General features: G+C 41.6%; 1 protein-coding gene and 1 pseudogene across 1 annotated transcript; one reads left to right on the forward strand and one right to left on the reverse strand.

Moving 5' to 3' along the window:
• Positions 1–2,474: 2,474 nt before the first annotated feature.
• On the forward strand, positions 2,475–3,448 carry LOC147318334 (uncharacterized; annotated as a pseudogene).
• Positions 3,449–4,038: 590 nt separating this feature from the next.
• On the reverse strand, positions 4,039–21,916 carry slc6a20 (solute carrier family 6 member 20). Its single transcript, XM_086310230.1, has 11 exons — positions 21,680–21,916; positions 20,165–20,305; positions 19,651–19,742; positions 19,311–19,538; positions 17,739–17,849; positions 17,385–17,626; positions 14,585–14,753; positions 10,963–11,164; positions 8,680–8,839; positions 8,375–8,540; positions 4,039–5,561 (listed from the first exon to the last, which is right to left on the reverse strand). Exons 1-11 carry the CDS (start codon positions 21,801–21,803, stop codon positions 5,391–5,393), a joined length of 1,806 nt encoding a protein of 601 aa, XP_086166356.1. The 5' UTR covers positions 21,804–21,916; the 3' UTR covers positions 4,039–5,390.
• Between the last annotated feature and the right edge of the window lie 1,058 nt (positions 21,917–22,974).

Raw genomic sequence — 22,974 nt, forward strand, 5'->3', positions numbered from 1 at the left:
AAAAGTCGCCTCAAGGTGCTTCATAGATACAGAGAAAAACCCAACAATCATATGACCCCCTATGAGCAGCACTTTGGCGACAGTGGGAAGGAAAAACTCCCTTTTAACAGGAAGAAACCTCCAGCAGAACCAGGCTCAGGGAGGGGCGGGGCCATCTGCTGCGACCGGTTGGGGTGAGAGAAGGAGGACAGGATAAAGGACATGCAAAACCCGTGCACCTGCTGGGGGAAATCTACTCTGAAGACACCTGAGCCTTAATTCAGCTTACACTACCATCAGTTACTGTCAGCTCCAGTCCAGACAGTCTGAGCTGAAGGCTTTTGTCTCTGTGATGAGTCTGGCTGACTAAGAATGTGTGTGAGAGCATAATAATATTTTTATATATTTCTTCACCTCCTTGAATGCTGCAAAATATCTGTTTCCTCCTCGCAGCGACTCGTGTTTACTGCTGAAGACTATTTCAGGATGTGATTAGATGTGATCTTAATTACTGTCATATATCAGCGTAATGACTGAAGTACTTTGAACTTTGATTTTATAGCATTTGATGCACAAAGATGTTTCTAAATAAAGGTGTTTATTATAGGAACTGTTTAATAAACTCAGCCGTCTGCTCCTTGCTATCTAAAATATAACAGGACACCAGAGTAAACTCTCGAGCATCTCACACTTCTGATGATCAGCTGTCTGCTTGATGTTTATTCAGCTGTGTAAAAACTTTAATCTCAGCCAAACCGATTTACTCAGGAACAAATAAATACTAAAAAAAGCCAAACAATAACATTTTTAAGTTATCTAAGTGACTCATATATTATGTTTAACCTGAGTAGGAAAGACGGCGGTGGGTTTGAAAACGATTTGCCGGGAGTCCGGTGTTCTCACGGCGCTAGTGAGCCTTGACCTCCCGGCTCGCTATCGAGCTAGTGGGTAACAGACGTCTCCGAAAACGTCGGAGCGCTTTTGAAAATATGCGGTGTCCTGATAAACTGAGCAGATATTTGAGGTTTACACAGCTACATTCTCACCTGAAAATATGTTAAATGTTTATTTTGTGACCCAGAAAGAATAATAAGAGTAATATTAAAACTTACTAACTTGTTGTAAACTGAGCTGGGATGCGCGGTTCCTGAATTTGGACACAGCTACGACACCGGACACAGCTGCTTCTTCTTCGGGGTTTAACGGCAGCTGGCATCCTTGTACATGCAGTGCTTCTGTCTCGGTCCGTTATTACACTCTTAAATCCTGCTACTGCGTCTTTTGGGGTCTTACAAAGCTTCAAACAACACGTCAACTATTAAATTAGTCATCGACTAATCGTGGCAGTAATTAATCAAAGATTTCACTCTTGTTCAACAAAAGGATTTTAGGAGTAACAGTAATACTATACTGTTTACATTGAATTAGATTTAGGTTTCTGTATACAGTGTCATTTCATAACAACAATTACCTCGGTGTACTCAAGGACTAATTTGCTGTGACGAGGATCAGTTGATGACGAAACAGGGAAGCTTAAAATACCAAATCAGATTAACCTGAATGTTCAAGAAGAGAAACATGCTGGGCGACCCCCCCACAGGTCAAACCTGCAAAACACCAAGAATAAAATACAGCTTCCCACTGTCTTTGTATGGGTATGGACATTTTATTTTTTCACTTTAGAGAAACAGGCTTTCAGGTATCGTGTGTATAAAGTATGGTAGCTGCTAAATAGTTTCAGTACACCAAAAACAGTACATTAATAAATAAATGTGTCCATCAATGTGTAATCGGTTTTCAGGTATTGGGATTCAGTGAGCCAGATCACACTTTTACAGCTGACATTTTTTACATCCCCACGCAGTGTGACTCTGCACAATGATACTATCATGGTGCATCATGATCATCAGAAGAAAGGAAAATACAAAAATCCTTTGACAAACAACATCACGAGGACTCATGTAAAACTGACCGGTTGGATTGTAGCTGGCGATGCTTTTTCTATAAGAGTCATTCAAAGTGCTTTTTTCTGTATATGCACCTTGTTTCACATTCACACAATTCACTGTGCGTCAGCTCAGGCTTTAGTATCTTGCCCATGGATAGCTATTCCAGTCTGCACGTTCAAGCGAGGAGCAAACCACCAACTTTCCAACCCACCTTATGAGCCACGGCTACCCCATCGTGTCATAGACCTGCTGATATTTAGTTTTCAGCATATTTCTAAACCCTTGCAGTTTTATTTATATCGAGCAAAATCAGTACAACAGTTGTCTGAAGGCACTTTACATTATAAGTGAAAGATCCTACAAAGAACACTCCAACAATCAGACGACCGCACAAGAGCAAACACTTATAGTGAGAAGGAAAAACTCCCTTTTAACTGTGACAGGTTAGCGCCTCCCTGACCGATGAAACCACCTGTCCTGTAACTGAAGTTCATAAAAATGTATTCCATAACAAGGATGGAACAGTCTCTCACAGTCTGTTTCTAAAACCTAAAGAGAATTATGGATTTGATCAACTGGTCTCTGAATGCTATTGACTCCCTTTTCTCAACGAGAAGTTTGGGCTCGGGAGAGCCCGAGTGCCCTGGAGGGACTTTCCCTGCCGGATACACGATGGACGGGTGGCAGACATGGAGGATCGTGTGCCTGGCGGGACTGTCAATCGAGGACGCTGAAGATATCTACCTATTCGGAACCATGATAACAGGGTTCTTGCTGATCGGAGCTGGCTTGGCTCTGGCTTATGGGAGGATTAAGATAGCTGAACCGGCTGTTCAAACCCCCACAAAGCTGCCTGCTGGGATTGAAACGGTGGGACGAGGCGCGACTTCTCAGAACGGGCTCATTGAGAGCAGCATGGTTAAGAGCTTGGAGACGCAGCTGCCGTGAATACTCAGAATAAGACATCTGAGCGTATATTGGGATACATCAAGGAAAAGTCCACTCAGAACAACATCTCTGAGCGGACGTTGGATCACATCGTGGAGCAGCTCACTGCAGTCGTGAGTAATCAGCTCTCTGAGCACAAGAATGAAAACACCAGCAAGTTTGATACCATCATGGGGAAGCTCGCGGCTCTCCAACGGGAGATTGAGAGACCAGTGTCGGAGTGTTAAAGAACAGCTTTGAAATTCTCACGAGTTGTCGCAAAAGAAAAATCACCATCATAATCCAGCTACCCCTTCGGAGCCAGCTGTAGGCTCAAGGCTGGAGCCGAACAAAAGCTCCCTGATAACGACTGTGTTTAGTCTGTTCTTCCCATTCCCTACAAGGTTGGCTGGGTTGGCTGGAAGACTGTTTACTTAGCCTGGCAGGGCGAAGGACACTGTCTCAGCTGAACTATGGACACACACACACATACATATACTGATAAGCACTCACTGACGCATCACCCTCCCTACGCCGGATCCAACGCCACCTCCAACGCTTACCTCCCCTCTGATGTGGACATCGGGTCAGCTGGAGGCGCAGTCGAAGATTGCAGCGGTCCCAGATCAGGTGTACACACTGGAACTCTTTCCCATGTTGCTGTCTGTGTTTATTGTGCTATGGTGTGTTGATATCTGTGCATTCCTGTATTATCCTTTTGTGTTACACATTTCGAGGGTTTTTTTCCTGCTACCTGGCCTGACCTGTCTCCCCAATGTGATGTTTGTGTATTGTATGTACGGTCGGCAAGGTCTGTCATCTCGGTTGTGGGCAAAAGACCTGCAACTGACAAATAAAGGCTATCTCATCATCATCTCATATGAAATATGCATGAACATTTAGATGCAACAAGGTTCATAAAAACAAGACACAGGAACAGACAAGACATTTTCATGTAAGGTCAGGAGCTTATTGTGGAGTTTACATTTGACTCCTACAGTCAGTTATGAATACCTGCAGGTGGCAGTATGCAACATCTGAGTCCAAATGATTACAAACATCACTCCATTGATGTTTGTAATGGTTAAAGGTCAACTGGCTTTATATAAGAAGCAGTTTCAAACTCGGTATTAACAGATGTACTGGGACAGAATCCATCAAGAAAAAAGAGACGTCTGTCTTCTAAAAGACACACACGCACATAAATGTCTTACTTCTTTAATCAAAACCCCCCAAATAAATTTCAGATGAAGCTGAAAGACAACATAGTGACTTACAAGACGCTTTATGTCCAAGAAAACTAACAGTTCATCATTTATTTACTCACTGGCACAAAAAGCAAAAATCACACTTTTGATTAGTCCAATTATTCGGTCATTCGATGACACATATCCAACAGTATATACACATTTGACATATTTGGGAATGTACAAAGAAATTTTTTTTTTATTACAATTGTGTTTTGGCACAGCACTGTTGGCTCATACAGGTATTTTGGTTCACAATGAGCTGCCAGCCCTTTTAAAATGAATAAAAAACTAGTTATCAAAAATCCTGTAGAAAGCAGATAATTCGTACACACATAATTCAGTGCCAGCTCTAATTCGACGACAGGAAAACCCAATGACTGATATGTCCATCATATTTACCTTAAAGAAAGAAAGAAAGGAAATCAGCCGATGTGGTTTGATACGTCTCGGCTTTCTGTTGTGCAGTCCAACAGGTCCAGCTCGAGTCTTGAATCAAGTGTCATTTTTGGTAGTGATGCAAAAACACCACTTTGCTCAAAGATACTTCAAAACAGAAAGTAGGACCTCTGTAATCAGATTGTTGTCACAGGCTCTAATCTAGCATGTGTGTGAGAATTTAACCAATCACTATTCTTATTAGACAGAAACAGGCGAGTCCAAATAATTTAAAAAGTCCACTATAGTGCGATGTTATAGTGTGATAGGACAGGACTTCCTTTTTTGATGCCTACGATATTTTAGTGCTCACTTCTGTGCACTACTGCTTTAAAACATGTTTACAGTGTGTAAGATGGGAAAAAATGATTAAAACAATACATTTAAAACTCACAGTAGCTTATGTACATACATTCATAATACTGTACTACTATTTAGAAAAATAACAACAAGCAAATGACCAAATTACAACTATATTTAAACATCTGACAGTCAGACAAACTACATCTGTGAGCAATAATGTTCCACAGCTGAGATTTAGAGGATATTCTTCTGAATGTACTGACAGACGTCTGACTTTAAACTGAGACAAATAATACAACAGATTCAAAGGAAATATGGAGCGTATTCTGAACAAAGAAGGCCTGTGTCTGATGTCGCCTAAGCTGTTACTACGGCAACACTGGAACGACGTCGTTTTTGCAGACAAACAGTCCAAAAGGGCCGTCGCTAAGGTGAAACTCAAATCAAACACCACACACACTCTGGATTAGGTAGGAAATACTGTACTCCTGCTGCTCAGCTGAAGTGCAGATATGGAGAGGTCCAGGAAGCAGGACAGGTTTGGTCCCTACACTGACACTGTGCTCACAGCAGATGGACGCTTTTCATAGGCTCGATCTTTCCTCTTCCTGCAGAAGGCATACAGAGCTGTGAGGGGCACACAGCTGACTGACGACACCAGCAGCAGCACGATGAAGACCTGACCAAAGACGGGGTACTCCGTCACTGCTGATTCACCCTGGGAAGCCACACATACAGTTCACCATTAGCAGAAACTTTTGCTATCAACGCTACAGTCTGTAGAGTGGTACAGCTGCAAACATCCAGATCCTAATCTTGGTAAGGACTCATAACTATGTGAAAGGTATGGCTGAATAAAAATGTCATCACTGATGTTCAGTTTGACGAGTGTGGATTCTGCTTGTACAATAATATCACGTGTCCATCCAAATCACAACACGTTATAAATAAAATTGTAGAATAAAATAAGATAACATGACAGTGCAGTTTAAAAATAAATTTGCTGTTACACTGGATTACTCATTTACACTCCAGCCAACTCTGCCAAAGTAGTATCCAATGTCATCACTAACATTGTGTCAGAAGGGTGTTCTTCCTGTTTCTGATTCATTTAATTATACTTTTTTGACTGCTAATTTTCAGTTTGATCTCTGTGTACATGGATGGCATCAAACTTCCTTCCCTATATCAAAATATCCCCGTGCTTCCAAGAATGGTTGATTAGGATTTTGGTGGAATTCAAACTCTTGAATGATAGATTTGCTTCAGTCTGTTATTGTTAATAACATTTTATTAATCACCGACTCAGGTGGCTCAGCTGTGCTCCTGCTTCTAGATTTAACTGCATCCTTTGATACCGTTGACCACAGTAATCTGATCTTGCGATTGGAGCAATGTGATATCAAAGGTATCCCTTTGGAATGGTTTCGGTCCTACCTCTCCGAGAGGACTTTGATGATTTTACGTCCTCCACAGCTCCATTTACTTGTGGTGTCCCGCAGGGTTCCATATTAGGCCCAATTCCCTTTTCAATCTATATGCTCCTCCAGGCCTAATTTTTAGGAAGCATAATATCTGCTTTCACTCTTACGACATCCAGATTTATCTTCGGATAATAGAAACACCACTCCCATGGAATCTTTATTCAAATGCCTTGACAAAGGTAAAACCTGGATGGTCTCAAATTTTTGTACCTTTAATGAGACAAAACTGAAGTAATTATTTTTGGACCAAGCTGTAACTTTTATGCCCCAGATTAATTAGCTATACGCTGGTGTCAGTCCAGTCTGGCACGGCTTCTACTCGTACACAACGCTGCAGCCGGCCTCTTGACCCGTGTAAGGAGACAACATATCACCGCGGCGCTCGCCTCTCTTCATCGGTGCGTTTTAGAATTTAATTTTAAAATCTTTTGACTTATAAAGTGCTAAATGGCCAAGCAACAAACTATTAGTCTGACCTTTTGCAGCTTTACACGCCCTCTAGAGCCTGAAGATTTTCTTGAAAAACAAAGGACGGCCTAACAAAAAGAAGTTTGGGAACCACTGCTATACTGCATGAGAGTTACCAATTTTTTATTCAAATCTTCCTACCTGTTTGATGATGTTAATGTTATTGTTTAATTATTACGTTGTACAGCACTTTGGTCAACTCTTTTTTTGTTATTAAATGTGCTTTATAAGTAAATAAATGAAATGACAGATACTTGTTCTTCATTGAACATCCCCAAACTGTTGCCACAAAGTTGGGATCATAAAATTGTCCAAACTGTCTTGGTATGCTGAAGCATTAATGGAATTTTGCAGGAACTAAGGGGCTGAGCCCAGCTCCTGGGAAACAACCCCACACCATAAAGTGCCCCACCCAAACGTTACACAGTACCTTTCTCCTAGCAACCACCAAAACAGACTGGTCCATTGGATTGCCAGACATTCAGCAAGCTTTGAGATCACTGCTTCAGACACTTTGCACTGCGCTTGGATGCAGCTGCTCGGCCGTGGAAATAATAATAATGGATTGCATTTATATAGCGCTTTTCGAGACCCTCAAAGCGCTTTACAATTCCACTATTCATTCACTCTCGCATTCACACACCGGTGGAGGCAGCTACAGGTGTAGCCACAGCTGCCCTGGGGCAGACTGACAGAAGCGAGGCTGCCATATCGCGCCATCGGCCCCTCTGGCCATCACCAGTAGGCGGTAGGTGAAGTGTCTTGCCCAAGGACACAACGACCGAGACTGTCCGAGCCGGGGCTCGAACCGGCGACCTTCCAGTTACAAGACGAACACCCAACTCTTGAGCCACGATCGCCCAAATGGAAACTCGTTCCATTAATCTCTGTGCAATGTTCTTGAGTTAGTCTGAAGGTTATGGGATATCTGGAGGTCTGTAGAGATTGACTTTGCAGAAAGATGGCAGCCTTTGCACCTCAGCATCCGCTTTGTGATTTTATGTGGCCACTTGGTGGTGAAGCTGCTCCCATTCCCAGTCGCTTCCACTGTGTTATAATCGCACAAACAGTTCACTGTGGAATACTTCACACTGGAATTCATGGAGCTCCTGAAAGCGATTCATTCTTGCTCATGAAACAACAAATCTTGGTCTTGAGCACAGTTTGGGTAAAAAAAACTTACATGATAATTATGTGCAATTTAAAACTTCAGATCAATACTGTAGGAGGAGTACAGATTCTTGTTGGATGGCAGACGGACTTTGGTCCTTTGGCTGGATGAGCTAATGAAAAAAAACATTTCCTTTACTTTTGCTTCTTGATTTGTTGAGCTATTTGGAAGTCGTCGATTCACAGCATCATTTAAATCTAAACGATCCTATTTAATAGTGCACTACGCCATCTTTTTTGCCATTTTCCACCAGACTTTTCCGCTCATTTCCTTTTTGGAGTGCACGGTATCACAGGAGACTTTGTTAAACATGACCTAACCCAAACCTTCAATAATGATAATCCATACTGTCTGTTGAGGAGAAAGTAAAAATGTCTACACGTCGGGAATATTGAAAGCAGAACTCACCAGCTCTTTATTCCATGCTTGGTAAGTGGGTGTCCCTCCTTGGATGTAGTTAATGATGTAAAATATAAAGAGGCCAATAAGGAGCAAGGGACTGGTTACTGCCCACATGATTTTCCAGTACCAGTTGGGACGATGACCAAGCATGTCTTCTATGTCTTTTTCAAACCTAAAGAGAGTAGAAAACATGCTCGTATCGATTATTGAATTTTACAGCAGTAGAATAGTAGTACATTATTTATAGCCAGAACAAAAAGGTTTTAATCTACAGTAACAAATGTGGAAACAATCACAATGACAGCACATACCTCTTAATTCCATAGATGTAACTAACAGCTATGACCTCAATGAGGACAATGAACAGCAAAGAGAAAGTGGCTGCGTAGTCGTTGAATATGGTAAACCAGTAATTCCCTGAGGTGGTGGTGAAGCCCAGGCCCAGCAGCAGACAAAACACACACACCAAACCTGCAAGAAAAGCTCAGTCACTGGTGCACCAAATTACAACACCAGTCACAAAGAGGATTAGGGCCACTGGGGGGAAAAAGGGGACACGTCCTTTTTTCACTTCTTTTCAAGAATTCTGATAAAAAAAAGTCAGAATTCTGACTTTTTTTTATCAGAATTATTTTTTTCAGAATTCTGGATTTAACAGGAAGCCAAAACAGGAGAAATATGCTCTCTCTTTCTAGTCCCTGTCAGGACTCTTGCTGCAGCATTTTGGATCAGCTGAAGGCTTTTCAGTGAGTTTTTAGGACTTCCTGATAATAATGAATTACAGTCGTCCAGCCTGGAAGTAATAAATGCATGAACTAGTTTTTCAGCGTCACTCTGAGACAGGATATTTCTAACTTTAGAGATGTTGCACAAATGGAAGAACGCAGTCTTACATATTTGTTTAATATGTGCATTGAAGGACACATCCTGGTCAGGTGGCTGCAGCCTGGCCCTGTACCAGGAGCGGCTCAGCTGCTGGACACGGTGTTCCCAGAACGATTCGTGGAGGAGCTCCTGGCAACAACGAAGTGGGTCTGCAGTCACTGGCAGGCAAGCCTTGAGGTTGCCATGACTGTTTAGCCAGTGGCAGGAGCTTGGCCCCAAGAGTCCCAGCACCGCCATTCTTCTCCAATAATCTGTTTTCTTCTGTTGTGTCTCAGCATCTCCTGCTATGGAACGGCTGGCCCGGGTTCAGTAAGTTAATGGGGCAGTGCGCAGTGGTGCATTCACAGCTGGTAGAGGCATGCGGTGTCTCTGCTGCACTCAGCTATGGTGTGGGGCCATCGGACACTGATTCTGGGGGACGTAGCAGGGCCTTCACAGGAGATCATGTTGGTTCCAATAGGTTTTCCACCACCGCAGCAGTGTCATAATAACAGCCTATACTCAGCCTTTGACCAAGTCATGAAAACTGATGGTCAAACAGTGTGCCCTGATGTAACAGTAACGCACTTTGTGTTCATTGGAGACAGATTGTGTCGAGTGACTGAGACACCAGAAGAACACAACCAGTTTCAAGTGTTGAAAAGCTGGCGGAAAAAACACAAACATAGATGGCTGTAACGAGCCACCCGAAAAATCATTTCGGCTGCTCACATAATAATAATGGATTGGATGTATATAGCACTTTCCAAGGCTTCATTCATTGACTCTCACACACTGGTGGAGGCAGCTACAGTTGTAGCCACAGCTGCCCTGGGGCAGACTGACAGAGGCGAGGCTGCCATATCGCGCCATCGGCCCCTCTCTAATAGGCGGTAAGGTGAAGTGTCTTGCCCAAGGACACAATGACCAGGACAGCGAGCCCGGTGATCGAACTGGCGACCTTCCGGTTACTGATGCGCTTCCCAACCCCCTGAGCCACGGTCGCCCGTGGGTTATGATAAAACTCTGGAATCGAATCATGGCCTGATTCTACTGGCCGAGCATCTGGGAGGATGTGCAGCGATGGGGAGAGTTGGTTATTGCAGCTAAATGTGTGCTGTAAATGCATAAATGCTCTGTATACCCCTGTCTCCTTAGTTAGATCATGTTCAGCTGTGTTCCCTCCTGTGGTTTGTTGCCTCGCGTGCATATTTATGTCTGCGCCTCCCACCGTCCTCTTCCTCCGAGCTGTGTGCTACTCCCTGTGTTCCAGTTTAGTTTAGTATTTCTGGCACCCAGCAATGAAGCTGTGTGTCTGTGCTTGGGTCCAATCCTGCCTGCTTTACACACCGAGTATTATAAAGCCTTTCTGTTCTGAACACTCAAAGCTCTAAAAGCCAAATTCTCACACAGCGTAAAGCTCCTGGCATTCCCAGACATCTGCCTTCTCACAATGGTAGGACCATAAAGAATCACTTTGATAATATCTGCACGGCCTGTCGTAGGAAGTAGGAGCATCACAAGTTACTACTTTGAATTCTATTTAACTTTGTGCACTCAGCTGAAAACTAGTTTTATAGCTGCAATAAACATAAATGCTGCTCTTTACCACTGTCAATGTGTTTGTAACCCAACCAGACAGACAGGAAAAGTGTGGCAACGGTTCAGTGAGAATACATAGCAGCAGAAAGTACGAAGACCTTCTCCACCAACATCAGTACGGATCTTACCACTGAACAACTCGTTGCTCATGCGGGACATAATCTTGAAATCACGTAACGGGGTGATGATGGCTGTAACGTTTCCCAACATGCTGCCCATTCCTAACAGCAGGAGCATGAAGAAGTACAGTACAGACCACAGCTGGGGCAAAGGCATGTTCTTAATGGCCTCACTGTACACTATGAAGGCCAGGCCTGTCCCCTCTACTGCCTGAAACAAAAATAACGGGAGTTTATAGTTGAAATAGAAACTGAATTTAGTGTCAGTGTTTTACATGTCAAATAAAAAGACTTCAAAATGTCTCTTTATGAAGTATTATTCATACAGACACGCTTCACAGAGATCATTCATTCTTATAAAATACCTATAAGTGGATGCACATGCCACAACCTTATCTCAATAATTATAATTACAGTAAAGAGGCTTCATGTCTGTGAACATGGAGACGATGTACTGTATCATATATCATACTGATGGGGAACATGTTTCCTGCAGAAATATTATGCACAGTTTTCCAAAAATACAGTGTACTGAGGTGCTTTTAAAATTTTTGGTAATATAGTAAAGATTTTTAACCTAAATAAGTAATAATATTTTACAATTCAGCCAGGGTGGAGTGTAAATATGCAAAGTACCAACCCAGTATCATAGCAAAAAGTGTAATAGACACGCCGGCCCACCGTGCCCACTTCACACTTTGCCTCTCTAAAACGTGAGAGAGACAAACATGCATGAGTTGCATTACTGCATGCAGAAATTGCATTACCAGCAGGGGGAGAAAATATATTTAAAGCCACAAAATCGTAACGTACAAAGTAGATCCCAGGCTCCCAGCATCGTCACGGCTAATATGGATATACATGCGAATGTGTTAATATTGTCTGTTTAAATGCTTTCCTGTTATTATTTTCATGTTGGCTTGAAATCAAATATTTCCCTCTGCTGGTCCTGCAGCTTATTTCAACTTAATGCAACGTGTAGATTTTACGTTTTGGAGGCAAAGCGTGAAATGGGCACTGTGGATCGGGGTGTTTGATATCGGGTTGTACAGACAGGCAGCAGCAGTGGTATGTTTTAGTCATTAGCTACAGGTTTTTAATTAAACGGGCTACACAGAAAAATACACAAAAAACCACTGTGTGTTGTAACAGGAACAGGAAGTGATATAAGTCTACAATAACACATTTGTGGTTTAAGCAGTCAAATTGAGTTGTTTGGTGTTGTTGGTTGGATGGATGGATGATTAAAGAAACAACACATACTGACAGTTAACAAACAGGGGCCTGAGGAGCATGTTATTATTTTATTATTATTATTATAAGTGATTATTCTTTTGATCAGCTTGGTCAAACACTGCTGCTGGATGGCATTCAAACTTCCAACCAGGATCTGTCAGTGTGGTCGTGCCACTGGCATGAACAGCGGACTCAAACTAACCCCACACGTGTTCAGCCCTGCAGGCAGCTTCTGTCCTGGCTCTTTGACACAGTGTTTAGAGTTTTATTTTGGATTCATGATTCTTTCCTTTACATTCAGAAGATGATTGAAGTTCAAACTTCGTATGGTTTAGTCTTGAGTTGAGTTATTTTAGTGTCTCTGGGTTTATCGGTCTTTCATGGTCTCTTGTTTGATATTATTAGGTTCCTTCTGTGTCTTTGTCTCGCCTCTGTTTTTCTCTTCTCAGCCTCTCCTGTGAAAGTCAGTCTCGTCTCTGTGTTTATTTACCCATCTATTTCATGTCTCTGTGTCTGTCCCTCAGCTCAGTCATGTCTCTGTCTGGTCTGCGTTCTGTCTACCTGTCTATGTTTCCTCTCTTGTCTTGTTTCATCCTTTGTCTCTCCAGTCTGTCATGTATCTGTTTATCCCTAGTCCCAGTGTCTATCACGTCTTAGTCTGGGTCTCAGTGTGTGTTACTTCCCATCTTATTTGTCCCTATGTCCTTATTTGTACTTATGCCTGTCTCTTTGTTCAGTTTTACTTCCTCTGTGTTCCCTGGTGTGTTCCATCTCCCTAATTATGTCGTGTCTTTAAGTCTCCAGTGTCACATCGCTGTCATACATCCCCTCATGCTGTGTGCTCTATTTTTGCATTTCTTCCTAGTGTCCATGTAAAGAGCTGAAAATAGCTATCTGTTAAAACATGGCATTGAAAACAAACAGAGAAAACTGCCAAACTTAAAGTTTTTCGTTTGTTTGTTTATGTTTGTATTTGTTAACCTGTCATTTAAACGTTCTTGGTGGACTGTGGCAGTTTCAGGTATTAAAATGCTATTCCACATCTGGACACTAGAGGGTGCATAGTGTTTTTGTAGTTCAGTTAGTACCTCGCAACAACAAATTGTATTTGATTTAAATTGAACTCCAAAGTGAAGGAGGAGATCATTAAGATGAAGAACTAAAATAAAACTGTAAGAGAGACGGCAAAAACTTAGGAGTGGTCAAATCAGCAGTTTGGTACACCTGGTTACCTTTATCAATGCATGTACAGAGGCTTTATAGGAAAGTGCAAACTACCGTATTTTTCAACCATAAGGTGCACCGGATTATAAAGTGCATTGAGGTAAACAAAACAGTCAGATAAGTCAAACTTTACTCAACTCATTCTTCTTGCTTCCTCCTCTTCCCTACCATTGATTCATTAATGCTGAATTCTCTCCAGCGGCTCTATTCCCATGTTGTTGCAGTATATTAATGACTAACCTCGTGTTGAGGATGGATTATCTCAGTTGTTCTCCTGACTGAAGTTTGGTCCGTTTACAGCATCCTCCATGCGATTGCATTTGTCTCTAACCACCAGGAATCCTCACGTTAACTTCTATCGAGTGGAAAAATTTAGTGTTCATCCTTTTAATAAATCCTGTTTTCATGGATGCCTGGATGTTAAACTTAATTGTTACACCTGGTAAAGCAGCAACACTGATCATTTTATTAAAGATGAAAGAATTTAGACAGTTTTTAACTCTCAGTGATGCTGCAGTGTTTGTTTGACTTGGGGACCTGAAGAGACGGAGTTTAGGATCCAGATTACTCCGCGAGGCTCCTGACTACGGCAGCTGTAATGCTCCAACAATCCATCAAGCGCTGCGGCTTCATAGTTTACCAAAGTCATACCAAAACATTTTTGACAGATTTCTGAGCGCCGTGTACCACATAAAATCGGTTCGAGGTCAGTAAGCACAACCAGAATTCATACATAAGGCGAACTGTCGATTTTTGAGAAGATTAAAGGATTTTACGTGCACCTTATAGTGCGGAAAATACGGTAGTGGTTACCCTCAAAACAGAAAGGGCAGATTAGATTGTCAGAAAACATCTAAATAGCATGCACTGTTCTTGGACAGACAAAAGGAACAGCTCATGATCTTAAGCTTTTTAAAATTGCAGTGGTATGTGCATGTCAATCACATTGTCACTGTTTTATTTAAAATATACTGGGGTAGTGTACAGAGGCCAAATGACAGAAATTGTGTCATGGTCCAGAAACGTATGGACCTGACTGTACGATCAGACTCTGGGTGACAAACGTTGATCATTTATCGTTTCCCGATTTAAGTAACTTCCAACTTTCCATTATTTTATAACTGAATAGTGTTTCCTGTGTGGTTACTGTATGTAGATGAGTGTAACTCACTGTGTCTAGTTCCTTTTCCAGGTTGCACTCTCCCTCTCTTACTTTGTCGGCAATTTGGGCAAACTGCTCTGGATATGTTGTGTTCAGCTTCTCAGTCCACTCGAGAACGCTGTCCATGCTGATGGCGTCTTCTGCTAGATCAAAGGTATTTAGCAGCAGAAGGCGCATTCTGAAAACAAAGAAAAAAGGAGCACAAATTAACCCTGACCTTCAACAATGATTGCACAGGCCATTTTGCAACCTGTTGAACTTAGACGTATTTCACAAAGTGTTTCCTTTATTAGACTGGGAACTGATGTGATACTAAGTTTACAGTCCACTTATGTTTTTGCGGCAGATGAGAGACAGTTTTAACTGTTTTTGTTCTTAGTTGTTTCAACTGCAAAAACCAACCATTTCGTTCTTACTTTTTTGTATTACTTTTGTAAAATCATTGCATTTATTCACTTCATGTTTTGCTGCCAACCACTGGCAGGTGTAATGAATGACACTTATGTTAATGAAAAACAATGTTCTGTTGGGTTTTGGCATTCATGTGGATGGTACTTTGACCCCTACCACATACCAGCCCCCCACCACTAACCCCCAACTACTATCAACTCCAATCCCCCCCATCCACCCAACCCTCCACCACACCACAGATATTTGTTCAGAGTTGTTATGTCTTGTTATTAAGTGATCTAACACTGGACACATGTTCTGTATACCAGATTCTAGGTCCAAAGTCCTATTGTGCAAAAGAAAGAACATTTCTGGGTTTTTCTTTTCAATGATAAAGCAAAGCAACACGCTGTGTTGTTAAAGTACCAAATTACTCAACTGACAGAGAAATGCACACAGCCTGTTTTCAGAATACAGTGACAGACTATTCTCTCGATGAACATGGTGTCAGCTGTTATTACAACATACAGCTTCATTTCAATGTAATCTTTATTGGAGAAGTGCAAAATGTACACTGGTGTCGTCATTTTCAGATAAGTTTTGTTGAGCTTGTCTGTAACTTTGTTAATAATGTAACAGAATCAAAACCATACTCTTTCCTCATCCTCACCGGGTAGTTTTTGTTCTCCAAGCCTTATGCTAACCTCTAAATCTAAACATAACCAAGTAGTTTCGGTTCATCAACCTAACCAAACAATGACTAAACCGCAGTTTTACAATGGTCCCAAACAACTGGTCCAGGCATTACTCGAGCGTCCTGGTTGAACGATTAATGTGTTTGTACCACCTCACCTTGATTCTAAAGAAAACTTTTTAAAAATGGTTTCAATGTAAAAGCACTAATACATGTCATTGTAGAAGCACTTGCATGAAGATGTTTAGATGACAGTAATAAACACTGTTCATTTGGAGCCCTTGTTGCACTTCCATAAGCTTGTGATCTCACAACTTTGCAGCCACTGGTCTCAGACATTGCCCTAGCATGGCCAACCAGGACCTACTCTCCATCCCTGAGCACCTGCATCACCGACCGCTATTAACTTCTTGCTAGAGTCGCTTTAGCTAACTAACACTAAAATGTCTCAGCGACAAACAAAACTCACCAAATGTTCAGTTGTTGGCTGCGAGCGCAAACACAGACGTCTTCACGCACTCCCAGCATCTGAGGAACTGAAGACCCAGTGGATTACTTTTATTTTGATGCAATGTCCCCACAACAATAGGAAAATCCATTGTGTTTGGCTAATGGCTAATGTGGCTAATGTTACTGTTAGCTTTGATTTTATGCCCTCAGGCCAGAGCTATGTTTAAATTGTAGTCTAGGGTCCAAGTGAAAAAACAAACCAAACAGATTTATATGTCTCTACGCTCACTTATACTGTTAGTTTTGTTTTGGTTTATTTCATTTCTTTCATCAAAGTCAGTCAGATTTAAGACTTCTATGACGCATTTAAAACCACTCTGAATGAAAAGAAAACCCAAGAAAAACAAAACTAAAACCTCAAATGCTTCTGGGTTTGGGGCACCAGCTGTTTTGATTTTTTTTTTTTTTTTAACCTTAAAACAAACTCGTCCTTGGTATTATCTCCAACAAGCTAATGTAATGTGCACGGCTAGTCCAAAAAGCTGATGTAGACTGCCTTGTTTGACCTCCATACAAATGCGTTTGCAGTTTCATGGTCCGGGAATGCTGAATTATGCTGAATTTAAAACTTTTCCTGCACAAGACATAAATGTTGCTGACCCTACTGTGCTGATGTGGATAGTATTGATATGGGATTAGCTTGGTGAATGGTTTAAAAATAATAGCTGACACACGTTATTTTCACAAATATCATAACAGAAAAAAATCCCCATGTCTTATTTTCTCTATGTTGAGAAAAAAGATTTATTCAAGATATTTTGATGCCAATTAAGGCCAATAGTTTACTCACTCTGCCTTAAATATTGTCGTTTGCAGCTTGTATTCTTAACCAGAAGTCATTTACAAGTCATTTTCCATGCCAGTGTTTTACACTGTTACAATCCTGATCTTATAATTGTAACATCATATCATAACATGCAAATTTGGCTGTTTTGACATATAAAATACTGGTTCAAAGATAAAGTTTGTGGTATTTTTTATGTTACTCAGTTGGATTTGAGGCCACAAAGAGCCTCTTTAAAAATGAGCTAGTATAACAGCATGTTACAAAGCATGTGTGATATTCTGAATTTTGGAAATTGAAGTACACATGCCTGGATTTGTAATAACTTGTTGAACCGTATAATATATCACGCCTATAGGGACACACCTGTAAATTTACAGGCATGCTTGCATGTGTAGCGGGAACCCTGCATTAGCACAAAACATACATACCTGTCCAGGCAGTTCTCGAAGTTGAGAGTAGCCTTGAAGCCATAGATGGCAAAGGTGACGATGCTGGCAAAGATAGAGGTTCCACTGTTGATAAGTGAGACAACGATGGCCTGGTTCTGAAAGTTGTTGTTGTGCTGGTTGTAGCTAGCAAAGGCTATTAGTGAGCCAAAACCCAAACCGAGGGAGAAAAAGATCTGAGTGGCTGCATTGATCCACGCTCTAGGATTGGCAAGTTCAGCCATCTAAAAGCAGACAAATGTACATACAAATGTACATACACATAAAAGATAAACCACTCTAAGTATGAAACCTGAAGAGCCTTATCTGCGTAGCACATTTCCTAGACACTCTTACCTTGGGTGTGAACATGTATTTGAGGCCATTGATGGCACCATGAAGAGTCACACCCCGAATCAAGTAGATAAACAGGACCAGATACGGAAATGTAGCTGTGAAGTACACCACCTGTAGAAGCCAACCAGCACAATCATAGAAAAGTTCAAATGTGTAAGTGTGATGATGGAATGTTTATGAATTTTATCATAACTTGGTAACTTTGTGTTACAGTATGTTTTAGTTAGGCACTAGGGTCTGCTGGTTTAGAAAATATTTGTAAATTACATTCACCAAATCCTCCATTAGGTACACATTGCTACTAATGGGGTATAGCCCATATGCTGTGTGGTATAGAAGGCTTGTTAATATTGCTCAGAGATTTTGGGGGATATTGACATAACATCACACAGTTGCTGCTGTTGGTCCATATCTAGGAACATCTCCACTTCCACCACACCGCAAAGAACTGTGCTAGATTCATATTAAGTACAGTGAACTGAGAGAACTAATTACTCATAACCATCTCACAGATGGAACATTCTGTACAGCCACTTTTTATACTAACTTAAAACAGTTAACTGTTACGGTTACTTAAAAATCCATCATTGACCCATCAGTCTTAGCCAATTATAGGCCAATCTCCAACCTTCCTTTTATCTCAAAAAAATCTTGAAAGAGTGATTTTAAAAGACAAATGGTTTATTTGAAGAGTTTCAGTCAGGTTTCAGAGCTCATCACAGCACAGAAACAGCTTTAGTGAAGGTTACAAATGATCTTCTTATGGCCTCTGACAGTGGACTCATCTAATGTTACTGTAAATGGAGAGTCCTCTTCACACACTGAGGTTAATTATGGAGTTCCACAGGGTTCAGTGCTAGGACCAATTCTGTTTACATTATACATGCTTCCCTTAGGCAGCATCATTAGAAGACATAGCATACATTTTCACTGCTATGCTGATGACACCCAGCTCTATCTGTCCATGAAGCCAGATAACACACACCAATGAGTTAAACTGCAGGAATGTCTTAAAGACATAAAGACCTGGATGGCCGCTAACTTTCTGCTTCTTAATTCAGATCAAACTGAGGTTATTGTACTCGGCCCTGAAAAGCTTAGAAATATGGTATCTAAGCAGATCCTTACTCTGGATGGCATTACCTTGGCCTCCAGTAACACTGTGAGGAACCTTGGAGTCATTTTGGACCAGGACATGTCCTTCAATGCACATATTAAACAAATATGTAAGACTGCCTTGAGTGGTTTTCAGCTTTGTGCTCCTTGTTTTTGTGTTGATATGACTTTTAAAAAAAAGATATATGTCCTCATTAGGATTGGGAATTCTGTCATTCTGTGGGTCTGCAGCCTAAGATTTATACTGTTAACTTGTTATACTGTATAAAGCACTGTGAGTGCTCAGGCAGAGTTGAAAAGCGGTATATAAGAACTGGTGTGTTTACCATTTAATTATGTGACAATGCATTTATGTTACTTGGCATCAAAATTTATGAAGTGGCATTTTCATGATGGCGATTGTTGTGCTCATATCCACTTCTGATATGTATCACAGAAACTCGTGAGTCTCCTTACCTTTCCTGTTGACTTTACTCCTCGCACAATGAACAGGTAGGTTATTGCCCAGGCAAGCACGAGACACAGTGCCTGTCCTGTATGAATGCCTCCATTCTCTTCAATAGAAGAAGAGATGTTCAGTGTTTCCCTGTAGAAGAAATATTGGGTGGGTGTAGCCACCTCACACTCCTCTGTAGGTCCCGTTCGGTTTGAATTTATGGGGCATACTGCCCAGGGCAGGACTGACTGCAATTGACATAAACATGAAGAGCAGCAGAGATGTGTTACATCCAAATGAGCTACAACAACGTAGCATGTGTTTGAAAAAACTGCAGTAGTTTGAAAATTAGCAGCTCACTTGAAATGAATGAAAGAGGTACCAGAAACTCCATGCATTGATGACGTTGTAATAGAGACAGAGATACACGGATGTCACAACGCTAGCAAGCCCTAAAACAGAAGAACAGCAAATAAAATCACCAATCTCACATTGACACTTGTTACTTATACCTGCTGTACTATTGTAGGGTACCTGCATATAAAGCGCCTCGAGGCAACTGTTATTGTAATTTGGCGCTATATAAATAAAATGAAATCAAATTGTCTACATAAAATTAAACTGTTCATTTGAAAGATTAAAACTTAAACAAAGCCCAGGTGTTTTTCATTCACAGCACTCTACAAAGTTCTGTCTGTAGCTCCTTTGCACAGACTCCTTTTTAGCTTCTTCTAATGCAACATTCAAACTGCTTACTGTTTTGTCACCAGAAAGGCTCTCTTTGGTACTCCTTTATAACACCTCTAGTTTTCCAAAAGTGTAGCTAAAAGTGTGCGGTAAATGCATTGTGACTTCATTTTAATCAAGCACTTACCCAATCCTCCCAAATACGGGCTTATCGAAGTCCATGCCCCGATGCTACCTAAACGCATCTTCTGACCAATGGCGAGCTCCATGTAGAATAAGGGCAACCCCTCCAAAAGCAACATGATGAGATACGGGATTAAGAACCCCCCTGAAGGCATGAAGGGTGAATACAGTACAAATGTTATACAGTGGACAAATTTGCTATATAAACATCACCACAATTATAAATAATTATAAAAAATATGCAACCATAGCATTTTAAGAATCCCATGAGTGTAAACCAGAAGCACACTTTCTAAGCTGATAGGAGCCATATTAACCCTTGGATGCACAATCTACCAATACCTACCTACACTCTTCCACAGGTGGGGTCAAAAATGACCCCAAATAAAATCAATGCATTTTGCTATAAACTTGGTTTCCACTCTTTTCCCCTGTCTGTGTCCTCACCTGATACTCTTGTGACCTTCAGGTGTTTTGCGTAAGTGGCTGAGGACAAGCATTTCTAACTAACATTTTTATGGTGGTACCCTTCTGAGCAGTCTGGAGAATTACAGTGTGCCAACAAACCCCTGACCCAACTGGCACCAGTCTCCCTACTTGGCAGAAGACCATCTATCTGTGCTTGGCTATGGTCAACCTTGTATGTGTGAAACATCTTTTCACGTTGTTCCTTCTGCAACGCACAGTGTGCTGAGTTTCTAATTACACTCACAAAGGTGATTTGTTGTCAAGACAAAAAGTGTTATGGTGTCGGTCACTAGCACAGTACTGTCGTACGTAGTAGGACGCTGAAAAATTCCACATCCACACAGTAAATGAAGGGTGACGCACAGAGTCAGATTCTGGCAGTCAGAGAGAAACATCGGGACAAACACCCCGGCACAAAGTGCCATATGTTGGAAACATTTCCAGGGAAGAGCCGAAAACATTTTTTCTTCTTTAAATGTCTGAATGCTTGCGCTGCCTTTATTTTAGTTCGTCTTTAAATTGCGCACTCTCACACTTAAACGGAGTCTGTTTAAACAAGCCTACTTCGAAACCGCTTCTGATTATTATTATTTGCTTTTCGCTCCGAACGCTTAATGACCGTCATCTACTTTTATTGTTTTCAGCAGCGAGACAGCTGACAATAGTCAGGTAAGGATTCCATAGGAAATTTACCACGGAACGCCCCGCCCCCTTTGATAAAATCTTAATCAACAACTCTTCACACCAATTAAAGAATATTAAGTTACTTACAATTCAATCAATGGTATTGAGAAATTATAAAGGGACGTTTACATGACACATGGCTGTAGTAACTCGTTTACCAGCTGAGGTGAGTAAAACCCGTTATGTACAACATCACTGCTTTCCACTGAATCTTTGAAGACAGAGAGAGTGTATTGAGATTTGTCATTTCAAATCAAATACACTCTGTGCTCATCAAACATGATCATAAACCTGGTAACCTCCCTCTACTTAAAGGCACAAGAAAGTGCTGCTCATGATTTAGTGAAAGAGGGTCACACGGACTTACCTCCGCCGTGTAATTGACAGAGGTATGGAAACCGCCACACGTTTCCCAGTCCGACTGCATATGATACACAGGCCAGCACAAATTGCATGGGGCTGTCCCAGTTGGGTCTTCCATCTTTTTCCATGACTCGGTCCTGTGTGTAGCCTCAGTGAGCCCGCAAAAGAATTAGTGTCCGCTGCGTGGGTGAAGCTGTGCTCAGCCTGAGCCTGGTTTATAAGCCCTCTGCGACTGTAGCGAAGGCGGAGCCAAAAGCTTCTGTTATTCAAAGTGTTAGTAAAGGGGGTGAGGCATGGAAAATAACCCAGGTGGATGTTTCTTTTATTTGATACATACATACCGCAGAAAGAGGGCGACACACAGAGACAGGGGCAAAGAAAAAGTCCTTAAGAAGCACAAGACTGAATAAATGTGTGTGAATGAGAGGGAGAGAGGTGCAACAGCAAAGCTGCAAGTACAGCTAGTGAAACCAGACCTGGGGTCAACCATTCAAAACAACTGACAGAGGCCAAGAGAGGTGAAGAAGAGAGTGCAGGCAGAGTGGAACTGAGTGTCAGGGGTGATTTATGACTGGTTAGCAGGTCTACAAGATGCTGGATTGTAGATGGTGGCGCTAACAACCAACCAACTAACCAACAAAAAAGTAGGAGGCAGAGCTGGAAGTGGTGGATTGGAAGATTTTCACTCGGAGTGACCAGAGTGGGCTACAAATGAGAACATTAGCTCAGGTTGAGTGATTTGGAGGCAATATTAGAGAGTTATGGTTGAAATGGTTCGGACATGTGCAGAGAAGGCAGAGTGGATGGAGTGAACAAAGAATGACAGCGATGCCAGGTAGGAAGGCGGGAAAAGACCTCAGAGGAGGTTCATGGATGTAGTTAAGGAGCACATGCAGAGGGCTGGTGTGACTAAAAAGGATGAAACAGGCAGATGGCAGGGTCTCAAACTTGAATGAGCTGTGGGCCACTGCTGGCGCTGTCATCTCATTGGAGGGCCACTTTAGTGTTCAAGGGTACAAAAAACAAGCAAGAAAACTCCCACAAATATCTCCAAAAATGTAGCATTTTGTGTGTTTTTTAAAATTTCAAATATTGTTTAACAAGACAAAGCTGCCAATGTGAACACACTTTTTTCTCACTTCAACTAACTGAAGCCTTTCATTGAACTACCAAATAAACACATTGGTGCTCTGTGTGGCCACACACGTGGCAGCACTTCTGCCATCATTGTGTTCGGATGTAACAAAATCAAAATGCAGACATTAGTGTGATTTTGGGCTCTCCTTCAGCTCCTGTGCA

The sequence above is a fragment of the Aulonocara sp. 'chitande type north' Nkhata Bay genome, linkage group LG11 (assembly GCF_057382095.1).
Source record: "Aulonocara sp. 'chitande type north' Nkhata Bay isolate Kocher_YH1m ecotype deep benthic linkage group LG11, A_spYH_male_GT1.1, whole genome shotgun sequence".
Lineage (NCBI taxonomy): Eukaryota > Metazoa > Chordata > Actinopteri > Cichliformes > Cichlidae > Aulonocara > Aulonocara sp. 'chitande type north' Nkhata Bay.

What these genes read in the sequence shown, in the direction of transcription:
- slc6a20 (XM_086310230.1), bottom strand. Translation starts at nt 21,803, where the DNA reads ATGGAAAAAGATGGAAGACCCAACTGGGACAGCCCCATGCAATTTGTG. An exon ending in AATACATGTTCACACCCAAG is followed by an intron (nt 17,627 to 17,738) that starts GTAAGAGTGTCT and finishes GTCTGCTTTTAG; the next exon opens with ATGGCTGAACTTGCCAATCC. An exon ending in TTCGAGAACTGCCTGGACAG is followed by an intron (nt 14,754 to 17,384) that starts GTATGTATGTTT and finishes CTTTGTTTTCAG; the next exon opens with AATGCGCCTTCTGCTGCTAA.